The sequence below is a fragment of the Xyrauchen texanus genome, chromosome 25 (assembly GCF_025860055.1).
Source record: "Xyrauchen texanus isolate HMW12.3.18 chromosome 25, RBS_HiC_50CHRs, whole genome shotgun sequence".
NCBI classification, from domain to species: Eukaryota; Metazoa; Chordata; class Actinopteri; order Cypriniformes; family Catostomidae; genus Xyrauchen; species Xyrauchen texanus.
This window is the reverse complement of record NC_068300.1, coordinates 20,136,707-20,158,531: the sequence shown is the minus strand read 5'-3', so window position 1 is coordinate 20,158,531 and position 21,825 is coordinate 20,136,707. Positions and strand designations below refer to the sequence as shown.

General features: G+C 39.5%; 1 protein-coding gene across 1 annotated transcript in view; it reads right to left on the bottom strand.

The window, feature by feature from the left end:
- The window catches only part of LOC127618341 (low-density lipoprotein receptor-related protein 1-like), a 204,399-nt gene that overhangs the window by 134,099 nt on the left and 48,475 nt on the right, over positions 1-21,825 (bottom strand). Inside the window, exon 2 of the mRNA XM_052090702.1 lies at positions 17,698-17,820. Coding sequence (XP_051946662.1) covers positions 17,698-17,820 — 123 coding nt within the window. The remainder of the gene's footprint in view (positions 1-17,697; positions 17,821-21,825) is intronic.

The following is a 21,825-nucleotide window of genomic DNA, read 5'->3' as shown; positions in this document are numbered from 1 at the left end:
CGGCGTTGACAATGGGTTCCCGCAGCATAAGCTAGCTTACGCAATACTAGAGAACCTCTCGTAAGAGAACGAATCGGTTACCTAACGTAACCTCGGTTCTCTCTAGATGAGGGAACGAGTATTGCGTAGCCGGCCGTGCTCGCGCCACGAGCGATTTTCGCTTCATTCAATGAAAATCAGGGTTCCAGCCTACGAACTTACGCTTATATGCACTCTAGCCACGCCCATTCTGGCAGGCTTTGATACAGTGATGGTGCGGGCGCCTGTCATTGGACGCGAGTTCACTCAAGTTCGTCTATAGGCTGCAGCAGTTGGCGCAGAGCAACCAATGAGCTCGCTAGCTAGCCCGCTCAAGGTATGCAGCTGCTGCACTGCGTTGACAATGGATACAAAATTAAGGATAATTTTTTGGCTTCAATATCTCAGAAAAGATTAATCTTTCCCGTAGCGTAAGCTAGCTTACGCAATACTCGTTCCCTCATCTAGAGAGAACCGAGGTTACGTTAGGTAACCGTTTCGTTCTTTTTTGTGAATCAGTTCAAAATGTCCTGTCCTGTCTAAACACGAATTCAACAATTTATTTGCAACATACTCAAAAATGTTCACAAAAGTCTCTATGAAAAGGTTGTTCCTCTTATTGAGAGGAAAATGCTTTTAAGCCATTTAAGATAACATAAATCTATAAAATATTGAGTTCTAGAATATCGTCAAAAGGCGATTTTATGTTTGTTTTTTACTATACAGCCAAGCTCTCAGATATATATATATATATATATATATATATATATATATATATATATATATATATATATATATATATATATATATATATTTTTTTTTTTTTTTTTGTTTTTTATTTATTTTAATTTAACATAAAACAAATAAGAACAGTAATTGATAGGACAATAAAAAAATGAAAAAAAAAATAATATATATATATATTTATTTTTTTTTTTGGGGATAAATTACCAAGAGGGTACAGAAGGAAGGCTATGTGTATGTGTGTGTGTGTGTGTGTGTGTGTGTGTGCTAGAATGGACATTACCATGCGTGTAAGTATATATATATTTTTGAACTGAAATATGGAGAGAAAAAAATATCTATTGGGGATAACTACATGCTCTGTGGTTCTTCTGACCCTCTTAGTGCAGGTGCTTTAGGCTATACTGAAGCTTTGTGATCCTTCTTTCAGGGTTTGGGGTGCTGGCAGAGTAACAATTCAAGCACAGCTTAAATCCATCTCTTTAAGTTTAACAGACACCCCTCTCCATTCACTGCTGCACTTTTACAACACCAATCCAAATGGTTCGGTGACTAGTGTTAAGAAGAAGCTGATCTGAACAAAAGTGGAATAAACTGTTAAACTAATGCTTATTCTATTCAAACAGGACTACTAAATACTAAATATGGGAATGAACAATGTGTGTGTAAAATAATTTATCTTCCAATATTGTTAAATTCTTTATTTTCTTCTAGCTAAATAGTGAGGCAACTATAAGCAAGCCATTGGGAGGTTGATTTTCTCAACATTATCAGAGCATCCCGAACTAGCCTGACACAGCAACATTGGCTCAACCAATAGCATGAGTTTGGAGTGGGATCTGTTTGTCCAACCAGGGTTAGACAGGGGAGTGTTCCAAACTCTGTTTGGCGACTCTAGTGCCACAAAAATTATACACTTCATCTTTATAATAAAGTGTGATGAAACAAATGGAAAACAACAAAAAGGGGTGTTGTTAGTACACAAAATGCAGAGGAGGAAAGAGAGTGAGAAACAGACAGATATTCAGAATGACTGCATGAGTGAACTGAGGAAAGAGCTCTGTGATCTTAGAGTGAACTGGGAAGTCGTTGGCCATTTGCTAACAGCAACACTCTCATTCAGGCAACGACTGCTTCCTTCCTGCCCTGCTACAGACACCCTGAATCACATGCACTAAAAACAACCGGGAGAATGCCCCACATGTCTGACAGCTAATCAATGCTATGAAATGTATCAAGAAAAATAAAGGCTAGGGGGGACTGTGTAGCTCAGAGTATTGACGCTGTCTACCACCCCTGGAGTTGCGAGTTCGAATCCAGGGTGTGCTGAGTGACTCCAGCCAGGTCTTCTAAGCAACCAAATTGGTCCAGTTGCTAGGGAGGGTAACATGGTGTAAACTCCTCGTGGTCACTATAATGTGTGGTTCTCACTCTCGGTGGGGCATGTGCTGAGTTGTGCTTGGATGCTATGAAGAATATCGTGGGCCTCCACATGCGCCAATGAAAATCAAAGAAAGAAGGCCAATGTTGATGGAGGATAAAATATAAACCCTGTTTTGTTGTTGCAACAACCATTTTTGTTCATTATACAGTTTGCAGAGGCGTTCCGATGGCTGAGAATGGCAGATCTGAGTTAACCAGGACTTGCTGTCAAGATGAGCTCTACTTAAGCACTTGAACGAAGCCACAGGGAGTCTAAATACTATGCGAGCAGTTTGTATATGTGTCTAAACTCAGCTTAGCCAACCCCTTACCATTAGTTATATAATGACCTCCCACTTGGCTTCCCTGTTGTGCTTCTGTTAATTGTGTGTGTTAGACGCACCATTTCCTTCCCCCACTGAAGGGGTCTGTCTCATTCATGCTGCTTTCAGCTCTGATGAAAACACCCAGCATACTGACAGGCTCCTAATAATGCCTGCCTGCACCGGCCCCAGCGGTACTATCTAAGAGTCCTTTGCCCTGTGCATATTGCAAGCTTTTGTTACGTCATGTAAAATAAACACTACAAGATTTATACATGCATTAAATGTGTTAAAACACAAACAATTATAATCTTTCATATCTTTATTGAACAAATCCCATTAAACATTCACATTGCTGTGGAAAAAGTAAGCGAACCCTTCGATTTAATAACTGGTAGATCCTTCTTTGGCAGCAATAACCTCATCCAAGTGTTTCCGGTATCTGGGAATTAGACCTGCACAATGTTCAGAAGGAATTTTGGACCATTCTTCCTTGCAGAACTGTTTCAGCTCAGCCATATTCTTATGATGTCGGGTGTGAACAGCTCTCTTGAGGTAATTCCACAGCATCTTTATTGGTTAAGGTCTGTGCTCTGACTGGGCCACTCAAAAAGGTGGATTTTCTTTTTTTTGAAGCCGTTCTATAGTTTATATACTTCAATGTTTAGGGTCATTGTCTTTAAGCATCACCCAACTTCTACTGAGTTTCAGCTGGCACACAGCCACCCTGACATTATGCTGTAGGATATCTTGATATACTTGGGAATTCATTTTTACGTCGATGATGGCAAGCGGTCCAGGCCCCGAAGAAGCAAAGCAGCCACAAATCATGATGCTCCCTCGACCGTATTTCACCAGTGGAATGATGTTTTCATGTTGTTATGCAGTGCCCTTTTAACGCCATAAGTAGTGCTGCATGTTCTTCCCAAACATTTCAACCTTGGTTTCATCAGTCCACATAACATTTTCCCAGTAGAGTTGTGGAGTATCAATGTGGTCTTTGGCAAATTTCTGGCATGCAGCAATGTTTCTGCTGAAAAGCAGTGGCTTCCTTCATGGTGTCCTGCCTTGGACACTATGCCTGTTTAATGTTTTCCATACAGTAAACTTATGAACAGAGATGTCAAATAGTTCCAATTATTCCTTCAAGGCTTTTGCTGTCATGTCACTCTTTTGTTATCTCATTGAACAATCTATGGTGTGCCTTTTGAGTCATCGTGGCTAGACGGCTCCTTCTAATGAGAGTAGCAACAGTACTAAATCGTCTTCATATAGAAAATGTGTCTAACTGTGGACAGATGAATATCTAAGCTCTTCGAGATAAATTTGTAACCCTTTCCAGATTCATGCAAAGCAACAATTCTTGATCGTAGGTCTTCTGAGTTTTCTTTTTTGCGAGGCACTGTCCACGTAAGCAGATGTTTCTTGTGAAGAGCATACTCAACATTTTTGAGTGCTTTTTATAATTCAAAGTAGCTCTAACCCACACCTCCAATATTGTTTTATTAAGTGGATGCCTGGTTTGCCAACTCCTGACTCTAATTAGCTTTTGATGACATCATAGGTGTTCACATACTTTTTCCGTCCAACACTGTGAATGTTTGAATGATGTATTCAATATGTACAAGAACAATACAAAAATGTGTGTGTTATTGATTATGTTTGTTCATTATTGTAACTTAGATCAAACCAGATTCTAAGATAAATTAATACTTAAGTGCAGGTAATTCCAAAGGGTTCACTTACTTTTTCCTGCCACTGTACATACATTATAGCTTAAAGGGATAGTTAAGAAAAATGCTAAATTCTGTCATCATTTGGGCCGATTCGGATTTAAAAATGATGATTTAGACAACTTCACAGCTCAAATAATACACATGTTTTAACAGATAGCTTAATGTAGTTAAACTTAATAAAGTAGTAATTTAAAATTAAGTTGTATTGAACATGGAACGTTCCTTTTAAAACTGAATGAAAGAAATCTAAATTATTTATTACTCCAATAACCATTACTTCTTGCCTCCCTACCTCCCTAATCACTAGAGAGCTTGAGGGCAAAACAATCTCTAAAATCCAAATTGGTCTTTAAATGAACTGACCTTGACCTGTCACAGCAGTCTCTTTTTTGACACTTCATTTTATGCTGTTTTGATCAGCTGATCCAAGGTCAGCGATGATGCACTATTAGCACAGTGTCCTTGCAAACATTCTGTTCAGTGTTCCCAATAACAGCTATATATACAGTGGGTACGGAAAGTATTCAGACCCCCTTAAATTTTTCACTCTTTGTTATATTGCAGCCATTTGCTAAAATCATTTAAGTTCATTTTTTTTCCTCATTATTGTACACACAGCACTCCATATTGACAGAAAAACACAGAATTGTTGACATTTTTGCACATTTATTAAAAAAGAAAAACTGAAATATCACATGGTCCTAAGTATTCAGACCCTTTGTTCAGTATTTAGTAGAAGCACCCTTTTGATCTAATACAGCCATGAGTCTTTTTGGGAAAGATGCAACAAGTTTTTCACATCTGGATTTGGGTATACTCTGCCATTCCTCCTTGCAGATCCTCTCCAGTTCTGTCAGGTTGGATGGTAAACGTTGGTGGACAGCCATTTTCAGGTCTCTCCAGAGATGCTCAATTGGGTTTAAGTCAGGGCTCTGGCTGGGCCATTCAAGAACAGTCACGGAGTTGTTGTGAAGCCACTCCTTCGTTATTTTAGCGGTGTGCTTATGGTCATTGTCTTGTTGGAAGGTGAACCTTCGGCCCAGTCTGAGGTCCAGAGCACTGTGGAGAAGGTTTTCGTCCAGGATATCCCTGTACTTGGCCGCATTCATCTTTCCCTCGATTGCAACCAGTCGTCCTGTCCCTGCAGCTGAAAAACACCCCACAGCATGATGCTGCCACCACCATGCTTCACTGTTGAGACTGTATTGGACAGGTGATGAGCAGTGCCTGGTTTTCTCCACACATACCGCTTAGAATTAAGGCCAAAAAGTTCTATCTTGGGCTCATCAGACCAGAGAATCTTATTTATCACCATCTTGGAGTCCTACAGGTGTTTTTTAGCAAACTCCATGCTTTCATGTGTCTTGCACTGAGGAGAGGCTTCCGTCGGGCCACTCTGCCGTAAAGCCCCGACTGGTGGATGGCTGCAGTGATGGTTGACTTACTACAACTTTCTCCCATCTCCCGACTGCATCTCTGGAGCTCAGCCACAGTGATCTTTGGGTTCTTCTTTACCTCTCTCACCAAGGCTCTTCTCCCCCAATAGCTCAGTTTGGCCGGACGGCCAGCTCTAGGAAGGGTTCTGGTCGTCCCAAACGTCTTCCATTTAAGGATTATGGAGGCCACTGTGCTCTTATGAACCTTAAGGGCAGCAGAAATTTTTTTTGTAACCTTGGCCAGATCTGTGCCTTGCCACAATTCTGTCTCTGAGCTCTTCAGGCAGTTCCTTTGACCTCATGATTCTCATTTGCTCTGACATGCACTGTGAGCTGTAAGGTCTTATATAGACAGGTGTGTGGCTTTCCTAATCAAGTCCAATCAGTATAATCAAACACAGCTGGACTCAATTGAAGGTGTAGAACCATCTCAAGGATGATCAGAAGAAATGGACAGTACCTGAGTTAAATATATGAGTTTCACAGCAAAGGGTCTGAATACTTAGGACCATGTGATATTTCAGTTTTTCTTTTTTAATAAATGTGCAAAAATGTCAACAATTCTGTGTTTTTCTGTCAATATGGGGTGCATATTGGAAAGAAAATGAACTTAAATGATTTTAGCAAATGGCTGCAATATAACAGAGTGACAAATTTAAGGGGGTCTGAATACTTTCCGTACCCACTGTATGTATTACACACACACAAAACATTTTGGTCTTATTGTGTATTTCTATATATACACTTATATTTTCTGTTCGCTTTTTTATTTCTATTTAAAAAATGTATTATCTGTGTTGTATTGTTTGTGTACTGGAAGCTTCTGTCACCAAGACAAATTCATTGTATGTCTAAGCATACTTGGTAATAAAGCTCATTCGGATTCTGATTAATATAATAGCTTCCACTACCCAATGTACCCAATGAGAGTGGCTCATGATATGGGTCTGCCTTTACGAGAACTAGCCCAAGAAACAAAAAGCTGATTACTCCTCCTCAATGCCTTAGTTCTCTCCACGTGCAAATGATATGGCAGCGAGATGAACCTTGACGGTAGAAAAGGCCCTCTTTTATCCAAAAGTTCCTTAAGAAAACACGAAACGTCTGCAACCGAACATAAAAATGGAACAATGTGTCTGTATGCACACCACTGCTCAAACACACTCCATTTCCGATCATACACAGAGCACGTTGAGGCAGCCATTGTGCTCTGAATTGTTTCAATCACCCTCTGGGTTAAATCTGTGACACTCAAATTTAGCCTCTCACAGGCCAAGCCCAAAGAGCTACTCAGTCCACTTCGGCACCACCCTTAGCTGTTTAGCACAGCAAATTGGCTATTTCTTCCTCCAAAATCTGAGCTGTTGACATTAACACCTTGTTGAAGAGAGGTGGTTTTACAGCAAATTGCAGGCGATAACCCCATACTATTCTAGATAAAACTCAGGAGTGGACTGCACATGCGCGTCAACTTTCTGAGTGAGGGGCCCGCTGTAGCTCTCGCTCAACGAGCGATGGAGCTGGGGATTGCAGCTCTAAATTGGACATCATTTGGGAGATTTGAGTTTACTTTCACATACTGTTGTGCCCTCGGCCCACTGCCTGGATCCATAGAGAATAATTTTTTTTTTTTAACACTTGTGTTTTCCTGCAAACAGTGCTCTCTTTTTTTCTAACCCCATGGGTGGAGAGTGGAAATGCAAACTGAGAGGCACTGGGGGAACTGGTGCCAACACTGTCCTTAAACTCTTTTTTTTAAGAGCTGCGCAACACAAAACGTAGTTTTTGACTCCCCTGCCGTGTCCTCTTGACTGGAGGGGGAGTGAAACAGAGTCTTTGCTCTGTTTCATGTCCAAACGGTTAGATCACCCTTCTTTTATTGTTCTCCTGAGGGTTAGATGGGTGATGTTTGGCAGCCGCCACTGCTAAAGAACCCTGACTTCTTGGTTGTGGCTGTTTTGGCTGTGCTCCTCCCTGCAATGACTGATGGGGCATGGGTGTGTGTGTGTGTGTGTGGGGGAGGGGGGCTTGGTCTGATTCCTGCATCCAGAATGCCCACCTCTAAAATGGGTTGGGAATCCAGAACGAGAAGGCTGCATAGTGACTTTTAAGGGAAGGCAAGTTTCAAAAGCCTCCCCATCTTTCTTCCTTGAATCGCACTGTTGCCGCATCGTAGAAATCATAGCCCCGAAAGGGCTTTTGGTTCCAACGGGGCATTCAGGAAGTCTGTCTTCTCTCAGACAAACCCGAAAAACCCAGCCAAAGAGCCCATTCACCCATGACGGCGAGACCCATGATGCAGCCATAGCTCTAGACGGCTCCTCTTGACATTGCGCAATCTTGTGCAGGTTGAGATCAGCAATAAAGCAGATGTCCTCCCACAATGCCGCGTCAAGCACCCTGGCATCAATTTTCCACCCCATCTCCTCCATCAGCTCAGCCTGATACTCTGTGAGGAGCGAGGTGGCATTAAGAGCCCTTACGGCTAAGGATGAAGATCAGTAAATCTTCTGATAAATGGAGGCTGACAATCTCTCTGTCTGTCCCCGCAATGAAAGGGGAGCAGACGAGCCAGCCAAGAGAAACCTTTAACAGGCACTTTGTGAGAAAACAGCATCTCCACAACACACGCCGGGATGGCAGGAATACATTTTTGACCGGGGCAGCAAGAAACCGCAGCCGTTTACTGTCATACAGGTCTCTTTCTGCACTCTGGCCTGCCTGCTGTGACGGCCAGCTGCCGCCCTTCTACACATTTAAACAAGGTCCAGCTCTTCCTAGACAGGAGTGGGGGACGAGTCCATCGCGCCGCCAGGCCGGACGGGGACGGGAGGGATCCTTCCACTTCGCTCAACTGCTCAGAGTGCTCGCAATCGCCTTTACAGAAACCTGTGCTCAAGAACACAGAGCCAGTTCACCACAACGTCCCACTCGATTCGGTGTTAATCCTCAGATCTCTCCATATTAGGGCTGAAACGATTAGTCGACGTTAGACAATAAAAAAAATTGTAGAATAGAAAATAATCAAAAAATATAACAAAAGAATAGTCATTTGATGTCAATTAATGAGATCATACGAAAATCTAATGATGATGCAGGAGAGCAGCAGTGCAGCTCACATTCCATATGCACTATGGAAGAATAGAAGAATATCTAAAAATCCTTTTAAAAAGATGCATTCACCTGAGAAGCAGCATATAAGATATTTAGACTTGCTTTTAGAGAATAGATCTGGAATATGCGTTTAGTTTGTCTTTACTGCCCTCACAGAATTATAACAATGTGAAGAAATACACTTCTATACAAAATACACTTATATTTGTCTCTTAAAGTAAGTCTAAATATCTTATATGTTGCTTCTCATGTAAATTTATTTTGAGACCATTTTAAATGGAAAACAAGACAAAAAAACTTGATAATAGGATTTATTGCAGTGAATTTCTTAATTAAAATATTTGTATTTTCCTTTGATTCAGTGAATGTCATTTAGAGGTATTTTAAAAGACGATATTGTCTGCTTTATTGTTAGCAAGCCAGTTTAATACATCCTTTTAAGTCGGGGCACGAACAAGCTGAATAGTCCGTTAAGAGCAAATCATTAATCGTTGCAATAATCACCCAAATAGTCGAATAATGGTTAAAATAATCATTAGATAAGTCGATTATCAAACTAATCGTTAGTTGCAGCCCTACTCCTTACTGCTATAAAATCAGCCGATCTGCCACACCACCACAACGTACAGGAGAGGGTAGAAGCTATAACAGCTTTTAACTCTACCGGAAAAATATGTAAACCCACCTTGACGCGCTGATTTATGCCTGGAGAAACAATATCGACACAACAGAGAAGAATATTCACGTCGACAGTGAATATATTCACAAAAGAAAAAAAAAAGCCGTACTCTGTACCTGAACGGCTCATCTAACGAAATGTTTAGCGACCACTCCTTGCGAATCCTGCTGAGGATAGCTTAAAATAATCGTCATGGGGAAGAGAACGAGAATGAGAAGAGAGCTGTGGCGGTGTCTTATATAGGGAGGTGGGGCTCCCTTATCACTGCTGTGACTGGTCTGTCAGCTGAAAGACGTAGTGTCATTGCTTCTAGTATCGGAGGCATATTCACATTGTGAGATACTGGACGAATGTTAGAAAGAGAACACCTCTGATCTCAGTATTTGCCATGTATGATACTCATTATCCCCATTAGCTACCAACGTGGTACTCATCAGACCATCTAAACCATATTTCTTACTTAATTCCAGGAATTCCTTTTATTCACATATTCCAATGTTACACTCTTGTACCTTTGAAGCTCTTTCACTCTCTCTCTCTATATCATCTGGTGTATATGCTGAGGTGTGACATACAGAGAGAAGCGAGAAAGCCTGGATTGGTACCTATTCTCCAAATCACAACTTGTTCAGGTTCATGTGGCCAGGATATACAGGCACACAGTTTATCACACTGCATACTAACTCTGTGAGTGTTATGATGGGTCAGGATAGTCATTGATTTGTGAGATTGACTAGTCTGTCTAGTTTTTGTGAATGCCCTAGAAACGCATCTGATTGGAGTGCGATGGACATGACACTAAATCAATCATATATGGCTTCCTTAAGAACGACTATTCAACTAATCTCTCTAATCATCAACTAGCCGATTATGAAAATATGTAGATTTACAAATTCCTAGTGTGTGTTAGAGAGAGAGAGAGAGAGAGAGAGAGAGAGAGAGAGCGAGATAACCAGATGGGTGGAGAATCAGTTATCAATTTTGCACCTTTTCCTGTAGGTCACATGTATGATGACCCTCAGCCAATCTAATCTATCAGTGTAACAACATGGACAGATATCAATCCCCTCAGGGGCGGTTGTGGGAGGAAGCAGCCTTACACAAGTGCAAATTGCACTGCATAATCACTCCTCAGCCATTCAATCAAAGCGTTTAAAACAGCATCTAAATATGAAAAGACAGGAGCATTTACATAAACACTCAGATGCACATTACCCCACACTGAGTGCTATCTTCTCCCAAGGGCTTCTGGAACAGGAATGCTGATTCAAGAATACATTTGGTGCGGGTAGTGTCTATTTTTTAAATCACATCTCTTTTATGGCCCAAAACTGTCCCACATAGATATGTTTTTTTTCTTTTCTTTTGAAGACATCTGGTCCTGTTTGCTGCCCCGACTACAACCATACAGGCCATGAAAGCATTCTGTAAGTGACAAAATATTCTTATTGTGAATGCAGTTAAAAAAATAATCAGTCACACATAATCCAAACCATTTCAACTGCACTTTTCCACAAAACATTAAAAAAAAAACTAAAGCTGTGGTATTGAGTTGCACTAGTCCAAATATGGCCCGTTTTACATAAATGTTTCTCAAAGGCAGATTTAAAGTCTTTTTTTTAAAATGACGAATCGTCTCATGTCCAGAGAGAGCTTTGGACAGAGAAAAAATGACTAAATGGGGAAAATGCTGATGCTATCAGTGTTTCTCAGTGAAAGGAACATTTTTTTGTGTCTTGGAGCAAACAAACCTGCTCTTTCCATTCAAACTTTCTCATATATTTAAGGTAGGAAACAAGAATGGAAAGAAACTAAAGCTGTGTCCCAAATGACGCACTATGCACTTACACAATACGTTGCTAGATTTACGCTGCTAAATAAGGAAGAAACGAGTCACAGCCTGTGAAAAGGGCCCAATAGAGTATGACGCTAGCATGTAGCTAAGGTAAGAGTTGATAGTCAACTTTTTAATTAAATGCAACTAATTTATACCTAATCTTCACAGTACTGAATAAAATATAGTTCCATTGAGGTGATAAAATATCGAACTTTGACCTTTTCTTCTCTGTGAGGAAACATTTGATGCTGCCAAAACATGGTCCCTTATAAGGCAGTGTAAATTTCCTGCCTCTTTTATTGAACAGCCTTTGTGTCACTGACGTGCGGTCTGGGTAGGCAAACTAGGCACTGCCTACCCTGCCAGAATTCAAAAATAAAATGTTTATTAAATAATAAACTTGTATTTATATTTTTACTTTTTATTCTTGTGATTTATATATGCAATATGTGTGTTATTCCAATTGTTTAGACGTTATGATGACAAATGTAGCAGTTACGCATAATCAACTAAAAACAAATGGTAGAATAAGCAGTGCTTTTACGGTCCATTCATTGCAGACGACAAGCGGAAAACCCATGTTGCGCATGCGCACTTCGATCCTGTATTCTTTAACACGTACGGCAAAAAGCACAAATCTGCTGTGCCTTTTGATGTAAATATGTTATGCCCGTAATCATCTCCATTACGTATCAGACATGGACCAATTAAAATCAAGATATTCCTGGACATTTGCGTAGCTAACGTCATTACACCACAGCTAGCGTAGCCATGCCTAATCCCCGCCAAATTCAAAATCAAAATGACAGCACCGGCCGTAATCACGGAATTAAGAAATTTTTCCAAGCTCGATTTTAATTCCAAATATGAGTTAATTGCAAGAGGGAGGTCTACGCCAGCATTAGATGGGCTAGTACAGCAAAAGGGCCCAAAAATTATCCGATCATTTCAAACTGATTGGTATGTAAGAAAAGATTGGCTATGTGGCTGTGCGCTTGTGTGTGTGTGTGTGAGAGAGAGAGAGAGAGAGAGAGAGAGAGAGAGAGAGAATACACGATATACATCCTGATTTGTACATTTCTTGATATGCCGCGCTTGTGCGTAACGTTCACTGTTTACGCGCTTGTGGGTGTGTGTGTGTGTGTGTGCGTGAGAGAGAGAGTACACACTATATACATCCTGATTTGTACATTTCTTGATATGCCGCGCTTATGAGTAACGTTCACTGTTTACGCGCGCGCGTGCGTGCGTGAGAGAGAGAGAGAGAGAGAGAGAGAGAGTACACACTATATACATCCTGATTTGTACATTTCTTGATATGCTGCGCTTGTGCGTAACGTTCACTGTTATTACGTATTATTATCTTAAACAATCAGGTAATCTGTCTTTCATAACTCAGTGCCTAGCCTCTTTAAGACATCACCGCACGTCACTGCTTTGTGTCAGAAGCATTTCGATGATGCCTAAAATTATGTCTAGGTAGGCAGCTCACCAGGGTTTGGAACAGAGCCTAAATGTAAAATCAAAGAAAAAGACAAACAAATCTGCAGAGTAGCAGTAAATGACAACAAAACTGGAAAAATGTCACAAAGCCTAAGAGAAGGCATCTCATTTAGCTTTTATGAGTGAGTCTGGGAAAGAGGAGTCAGAAGGCACGCCTGCAGTATGATGCCAAGACAGAGCCAAACAGTGAGAGTCTGTCTTTACTTCTGTAGGGTTATTGCAGCTTAGGTAAGACACCTGGGAACTGCTGTGAAATTAAGACATACAAATACACACTAACACCACTGAAAAATCAATTTCACATGCATTTATTCAGCCTAACATTATCTTTTGTCTTCCACGGAAGAACGAAAGTCACACTGGTTTGGACTGGAATGACCTTTGAATTTCATATTGTCAACAAAATAATTACAAATATATTGTAAATATTCACTATACTGTCAAGCTGCGATTAGAAATGGGGTAGATTACATTGCGAGGGTCTCTAAAATGTTAAATTATGTTGAAAGAGTTCCTCATTCCTCTCCTCTCTTATCTCTGTGGTTTTCTAATGATTTACTGACCTACTAATGGCACTTTTCCACTGCACATTACAGTACGACTCAACTTCGCTTGCTTTACTATTCTGTGCTTGCTTTTTTCACTGCAGTTTTGTTCAGCCTGAACGTAGGTGGGATTATAGGTTGTTCGTCATAGTTGCGCCGCCTCTACTACAGTGACATCATCTTAAATGCGACAATAAAAAACACAACAAAGGAGCAATGAATGAATGCCGTTCTTGATTCTCAGCATGTGGCTGTTTTTCACAGCAAGACGACAAACTAAAGGCTGAAGTTTAATGACAAAAAGAGGCTGACGGCAGCAAGACAAAATACCTAAAAAAAAAGTTTGGGAAATCATACACCAAAGCATAGAGGAGGATATCACTGTGTTAGCTCAAAGATGTTGCAAGCTAACCTGCCATCTATCTTATAGCAATTACGCTGGTAGTGACGATTTTCTCTGACAATCAGTGATCTACAAGGTTTTGACATCACATATAGTATCGGCTTGGCTTGCTTGGAACCTCTACTGAGGTGGTACTAAAAAAAAAATACCAGGTACTATCCACATTAGAAAACCCCAAAAGAGTCGAGCCATACGGTGCAGTGGAAAAGCCCCATTAAAGGCATCAACAAGCCCTACGTTGGGTTAAGGAGCTGCAAGGCTTGATGAAATCTCTGATTTACACCCAGAGAGAAATAGAAAGAAACAAAGGTGTGAAGGATAGAGGGAGGAAAAGATAGAGATTTTCAGGTTCTGGCATTGGTGGGAACTCCAGTCTGTTAGTTAGTTAGTAATAAATTGAACTAATGAGATGAAGTTGGAAACAACCTTTAAGCATACAGTTCACCTTACATGAGCACTACAAGACAAGTCTCAACTGATCCCGGAGAAACAGGGCAACAAATTCAGTCTGAATGAGTATTTGTGGGTGTTAAAAAAAAAAAGAATCGATAAACAAGTTTAAGCAATCCATCTCATATAATCTCTTCAATCCCACAGTTACTGAGTCTGGTAACTCAAACGCCACTTAGAAACTTTTAAAATGAATGTGCTTTTACATGTCAATAAATCCAGCAGACACACCTACTGGCTTTAAAATTCCCTAATGACAAAAATATGTTAAGACCAGGATTAGACATGACACTGACTCTATTTATTTACATGAATTTACATACATTCTCAGTTACAATAATGACAGATGATAAGAGACATTCACTTGGATTTGAAGTGTTGGAAATGGCTTTAACAAAGAGGATTAAGTGTGTAATGTGTGGAATTGGCAGGAACAGATCATGATAATTCAGAAGGTCAGAGCTTCCATTTCATGAAAAGGCCTCTTTGTCTGTTCAGCCAAATTGCATTAGGAACATTGAAATTATATTAGCAGTGCTTTTCGAGTGGCAGATGGTGTGAATGCAGTGGAAAGTTTGTTTTGGGGTGGAAACTTCTTTGATGTTTATGTGCTTTCAGCAACTCCTTCTCATTTGAGGCATCAAAGGCCCAGGAGCTACTCTGTGTAGAACATCCAAATGATGAGCAGTTTATTTTGAGGAGTCCTGCGTGAATTTCTGAAGATAGCCCTGAAACTACAGCTGTGCATTTCTAAAATTCACTTGGCGAGGCTAGATGATGCATACAAAATAAGCACCAATTTTTCATTCTTTTCTTTTTTTAATGTGCTATGGTATTACCTTGGTACAGTGCCTTCAAACATAAAGATATAAAACTGTAATTTTTTGTGAAGAATCAACAACAAGTGGGACAAAATCATGAAGTGGAACGAAATTTATTGGATATTTCAAACTTTTTTAACAAATAAAAAACTGGAAAAATTGGGCGTGCAAAATTATTCAGCCCCTTTACTTTCAGTGCAGCAAACTCTCTCCAGAAGTTCAGTGAGGATCTCTGAATGGTCCAATGTTGACCTAAATGACTAATGATGATAAATAGAATCCACCTGTGTGTAATCAAGTCTCTGTATAAATGCACCTGCTCTGTGATAGTCTCAGAGGTCCGTTTAAAGCACAGAGAGCATCATGAAGAACAAGGAACACACCAGGCAGGTCCGAGATACTGTTGTGGAGAAGTTTAAAGCCGGATTTGGATACAGAAAGATTTCCCAAGCTTTAAACATCCCAAGGAGCACTGTGCAAGCGATAATATTGAAATGGGAGTATCATACCACTGCAAATCTACCCAGACCCGGCCGTCCCTCTAAACTTTCAGCTCATACAAGGAGAAGACTGATCAGAGATGCAGCCAAGAGGCCCATGATCACACTGGATGAACTGCAGAGATCTACAGCTGAGGTGGGAGACTCTGTCCATAGGACAACAATCAGTCGTATACTGCACAAATCTGGCCTTTATGGAAGAGTGGCAAGAAGAAAGCCATTTCTTAAAGATATCCATAAAAAGTGTCGTTTAAAGTTTGCCACAAGCCACCTGGGAGACACACCAAACATGTGGAAGAAGGTGCTCTGGTCAGATGAAACCAAAATCGAACGTTTTGGCAACAATGCAAAACGTTATGTTTGGCGTAAAAGCAACACAGCTCATCACCCTGAACACACCGTCCTCACTGTCAAACATGGTGGTGGCAGCATCATGGTTTGGGCCTGCTTTTCTTCAGCAGGGACAGGGAAGATGGTTAAAATTGATGGGAAGATGGATGGAGCCAAATACAGGACCATTCTGGAAGAAAACCTGATGGAGTCTGCAAAAGATCTGAGACTGGGACGGAGATTTGTCTTCCAACAAGACAATGATCCAAAACAAAGCAAAATCTACAATGGAATGGTTCACAAATAAACATATCCAGGTGTTAGAATGGCCAAGTCAAAGTCCAGACCTGAATCCAATCGAGAATCTGTGGAAAGAACTGAAAACTGCTGTTCACAAACACTCTCCATCCAACCTCACTGAGCTCGAGTTGTTTTGCAAGGATGAATGGGCAAAGATTTCAGTCTCTCGATATGCAAAACTGATAGAGACATACCCCAAGCGACTTCCAGCTGTAATCGCAGCAAAAGGTGGCGCTACAAAGTATTAACTTAAGGGGGCTGAATAATTTTGCACGCCCAATTTTTCAGTTGTTTATTTGTTAAAAAAGTTTGAAATATCCAATAAATTTCATTCCACTTCATGATTGTGCCCCACTTGTTGTTGATTCTTCACAAAAAATTACAGTTTTATATCTTTATGTTTGAAGCCTGAAATGTGGCAAAAGGTCGAAAAGTTCAAGGGGGCCGAATACTTTCGCAAGGCACTGTATGTTGCATACCATGGTATTACAATACATTACCATGGTACCAACACAGTACTTTTTTGCTAAACCATAATAATATACCATGGTAAGTACATGATACTCCAAGGTACTTCAAAACTACTATGGTATTACAATTGTACATATCCATAAAACATGGCATTTTCACAATAACACCAGAAACAAACATGGTAATACCCTGGTACCATATCCAAAAGCATGATAATACCTTGGTACATTTTTGTAAGTGATATATAATAGTGCCATGGTGTAAGAATCTGTTAATTGTTCAGTACTATAGCATAGTACCATGGTATTACCAACAGTGTAAGGGTTACACTATGGTATTAACAATTACCATACTCATACTGGTGCTGACATGGTACTCAAAAAAATACCATGGTTTTACCATTGTACATATCTTTAAAATACAATATTACCATGATACCATGTCCAAAACACTTTTGTAAGTGATATATCAAAGTACCATGCAATATGAAAATGGTATTAAGGTATTACCATCCGAAACAATTACTGAACCATGTTACCAACACAGTACTTTAAGGGATAAACTATGGTACTGAATGATTACCATACTCGTGTAACACAGAAGTGTGATACTGTTCCAAGGTACCATGTAATCTGCTCAAAAACAATAATAATGGTTCTAAGTGATATAGTACCATAGGTCAATATGCTGCTCTATAAATAATCAGACAGGAATTGAAAGTAGTTAGGTACATATAATCATATCCATTTCTGTGACTTAATTTGCCCTCCTGGGAAAAGCAAAATAAAAATATCACACCCCAAAAAAACATTCATAAAAAATAAGTCCATCTGACTTGTGCACTTTATTTCAAGTCTTCTGAAATCATACATATCAGAATTTTTAAATCTCAACAACCAACAAGTACCACCTGGGATTTCATCTTGGACTACCTTTAGTTTCTAATGCTGTGAAACAAGCCACAACCAAAATATTTCAGCTCTACCATGATAGTGCTTATCATAAATTATCTTTGTCATGATGTTATGTAGTAAAACTGTGGAGCAGATAAAGTGGTGTACTCACAGATATCGGCAGCTTCGTCAGAGCCGTCGGGACAGTCTTTCTCTCCATCACAGCGCCAGCCTTTGGAGATGCATGTTACCTGATCTTTACACACAAACTGCTTCGGGCTGCATGTCTTCGGCGCTGAAACAGAGAAAAACATTGGAACCGATTCAATTTTACTGCATTTTACAAATGACAGTGGTACATTAAATACTGAATCAGCCAGGCCAATTAACCAGCCAATGTTTGCCCATTTTGAGCATGAAACCACTGAAATGTAAGTGATGTTCAGAAACCAAACACTCAAACCAGAGAAGCATGTCATATTAAAATGTTTTAATGTTTAATCATTTTGAATAATAATTTTCAAACAAAAGTTTAGTTTTTTTTACTTTGCATAATAAACCATTTTGGAACAGTGTTTGGTCAGCACTTGATGTCAAATGTGAAAACTGTGTCTTGAAGCAAAACCATTTTGAAAACCACTGTGTGGAGGAGGACATTGTCATGTGTCTGTCAGTGGAGAGAGAGAAAGCGGTAAGAGCGCACACGCACACACACACACACACACAAGCTGTATGCTGAAAAGCCATTTTAATAATATAATTATTGAGTTTATGTGAGATATATCCAGCTGCAGACCCGCAGCACCACCAGTTTCAGAACCCCAGTTTCAGAAACCCAGCGCCAGCACCTGAAGTGATGGGCGGAGTTATTGACAATGAGACAAGCATGGCGGAGAGCATGGTGAGTTGTGTAATGTTGTCTAATGTTTTTGACATCATGTGGTAAAAAATTATTGCATATATTAAGTTCAGCGTTTATCTGCTAAATATTTAATTTGTGCATAACTTTATCATCTTATTGAAGCTTGAATATGTTGTCATACTTTATTGTCATAATTATGTCACATAATCCGGCACATGAAAGAAGCTGTGAAATGGCTCCATTCCAACAGCCATCTGCTCAGGGGTCCAGTGGAAGAGCCTCTTTTCATTCGAATGAATGAAGACGACAAGGAAAAGGCCCGCAACAATCTCCTGGAGCAGTCAGAAGCTTCCAGAGAGCCCTTTCTATTTCATTTTGTGTTCAGGGATGACATGGAGTTATTTTTGTAAGGACAAAATGGGCCTGAGAGTGAATTCCTCATTTGATACATTTTAAGTTTAATTTATACAGGATTGTCATGATAAAATGGGCCTAGGGGTGAATTGGTCATTTGTTGTATATATTTTTATTGTTTCTTTTAAAATGATGCTGAATTTTCTCTCTTTTTTAGTTTTTTGACACGTTTTATTTTACATAAAGAAAAATGCATGCTGCACATGTTCTTGTGAAATAAAGTATATTTTATATAAAATGCCCATAAGTTTCAAGCATTATTTTTCACCATCATGATCAGGAAGTAACTCTCATAATACAATGAAACGGATAACTATATACAATTATATTACACAAGATCAATGTTTTAAAATGCTTATTGTACTGTACCTTAATGTATCATTATAACATACGTATAAAGTATGATGTTTCGTTTGTAATAAAAGCAAACTACGCTCCAAAACGTTAGGTGGCGCTACTCGGTTTAGAACTTAAGCTCCGCCCCTCACTTCAGGTTCTGGCGCTGGGGTTCTGAAACTGGTGGTACTGCGGATCTGCAGCTGGATACTATTGGTTTATGTTGACTATTATCATTGAAGCTGTGTGTGAAAATTGAAATTCTTGCTGGAAAGCCTATGTTGAGTTAAGCCTTGAGAATAATTAATACACGTTTGGACTGTGGCTCACGTTTCCTTCTTGCCACCCACTCTGAGAACTCTTACACACTGCTATAGATATCATTATTTGCCAATGAAAAACTAACATATGTTGAACACAATACGGTTCAGCAGTAATAAGATTAATTTATGGTTAAGGGGTAAATGTATCTATACCACTTATGATATAAAGCAAATACTTAATTGAACTGCAACCTTGACTAGACAAATTTACATTTTAGAAGAACAACCCTGTGGATGTGGTGGCAAACTTTGCTGAAACTACCATCCCTCATGGTTTTAACACAGAAAATCAGCTGGGTCATTCCAAGTATATTCTGCACTTTATATTTCAAGCTTGATATTCAGAAATTGTAACATTACCCCACTTATTTCAGCATAGGTTCCTTTGTAATTTTTTATATTCCATGTTCTGCCCACAAATAGTGTTTTTCTTATGCCTTTTATAACTTTTATATAAAGAGATGTGTATTTTTTCCTCTCTCTCTACATGTGGACAGAGTCCTTTTCAATTCTGGTAATTAGGGTTGTGTGGTATACTATCGTACTATTGAAATATAATTTTTATTTTTTTTTTTAAATGGTACAATATAATTTTGTTGTTAATTTCGGTACCATATTAAAATATGCTGCCATTAGCAAAATATAATGTAATGTGAGTTTTGAGATTAAATCAAAGACCATTTGAAAATAATAATAAAAAGCCTCTATATGGCCAAGTGTGATCATTAAATAGCTCTGTCAACTCCTTCACACACACACAACTTAACACACTACTGATGCTTGATTTTCATGCAGTGTGTCCAATAGTATCCATCTGCAGAGCCACAGAGCAGTATGCTTAGTGTATAAACGGCTGTGAATTCTCAAACTCTTTCTCCATTGCAGCTTGGAGATTTCAGATGGCGAGTCCCAGGAAGCTTGATATAACAAACCCTTCACAAACAGGAAGAACTTCAAATATCTTTCAAAATAAAAGTACCGCTGAAATATATATGTGTTGAAAAGTATTACATTTTCATTTTTCATTTGAACATAATTTTATCATAACATTTAACATGTAATCCAGAAAAATTTAAACAGAACAGGCATACTTTGTGTCTATATGACTTTATGCAGTTCTTTGTGGCACAACCCAACTGCTGACACTGGTCCACTCAGCCAGAAGTTAGGGATACACAGCAAAACCGTTGTTTTAATTAAACCATTCTGTCTGTCCATTCTGCCAGCCACTGTATTCCAGTAAAACACTGCAGATCCCATTCCAATACCATCTGTGGGTGCGGCCCACTAGCATATACAATTGACCACAGGCCTTTTCAAAAGACAATACACAAATGAAATTGCAAAATGCAAAAACTTTTGGCAGAGAACATATAAAGCAGGATTGCATGCATTTTAAGCACAGAGTTGGAGTTCAAATAAGGATTTGTGCTGTAGATTCAGTAGCTGTGCAGTCAACAATGTCAGTGACAACACATTGTCATATATTTTCGTACATATTTTCGGCCACATCCACACTAATCCATTTTAACTCAGTTTTCAGTTTCCTAACTTCATTGTTTTCCATATGCAGTAACGGAGAGCATTAAAAAAATTCATTTTCAGTGCAGGACAGCTGTGTTCCAGTGTGAATAAGAGGTATAATTAGAGGTTGACCGATTAATCGGCCGGCCGATTAATCGGCCGATTTTTTGCATTTTTTTTACATAATCGGCATCGGCCAATATCCACGCATATCAAGCCGATTATTAGGCAGGCGCATCTGTGGGCAGCCTAGTGTTGTGGAACACGTGTTCGACGCACACTGCCCCTAGAGTCATTTTCCAGCAGAGTGAGCAGACCTCATCCAGTGCCTAAGGAAGGAGCCAAGTTCCTTGGAGAAAACAGTAAGGGTTAAATTTGTATAACTTCTTTAGATTTAATTAAAAACTTTTGATATGTTACTGCCAACTTCAAGAAAAAACGTGACAAACGCAATAGGCGACATGACGTTCGGCTACTTTGGATATTGATAGCGTAGTTGAAGTTGCATTATCACAGCAGAAGGGTTGCTATCATGTCACAATAAGTAAGCAAGAATTTTGCAATTACAGAGAGTGAATCTGAGACTTTTATTTGTTCTGTTTGTGTGTCTTATATTTGAGAGGGTTGTCACTCAATGCAGATAAATAAGTAATAAAAATATACCAACGCAGTATAGGCTATTGAAGGACTGGCTTTGGTAAGCTTGGACGTTACCGGTTCTGCTGTCGGTACTGGAGAAATTAAGAAAATACATTCTTTATTGCTATAAAGAGAAAGTTATTTTATCTCGCCAGCCATTTCTATGTATAATAATTCTATGAAACTATTTGTCTGTGATGCA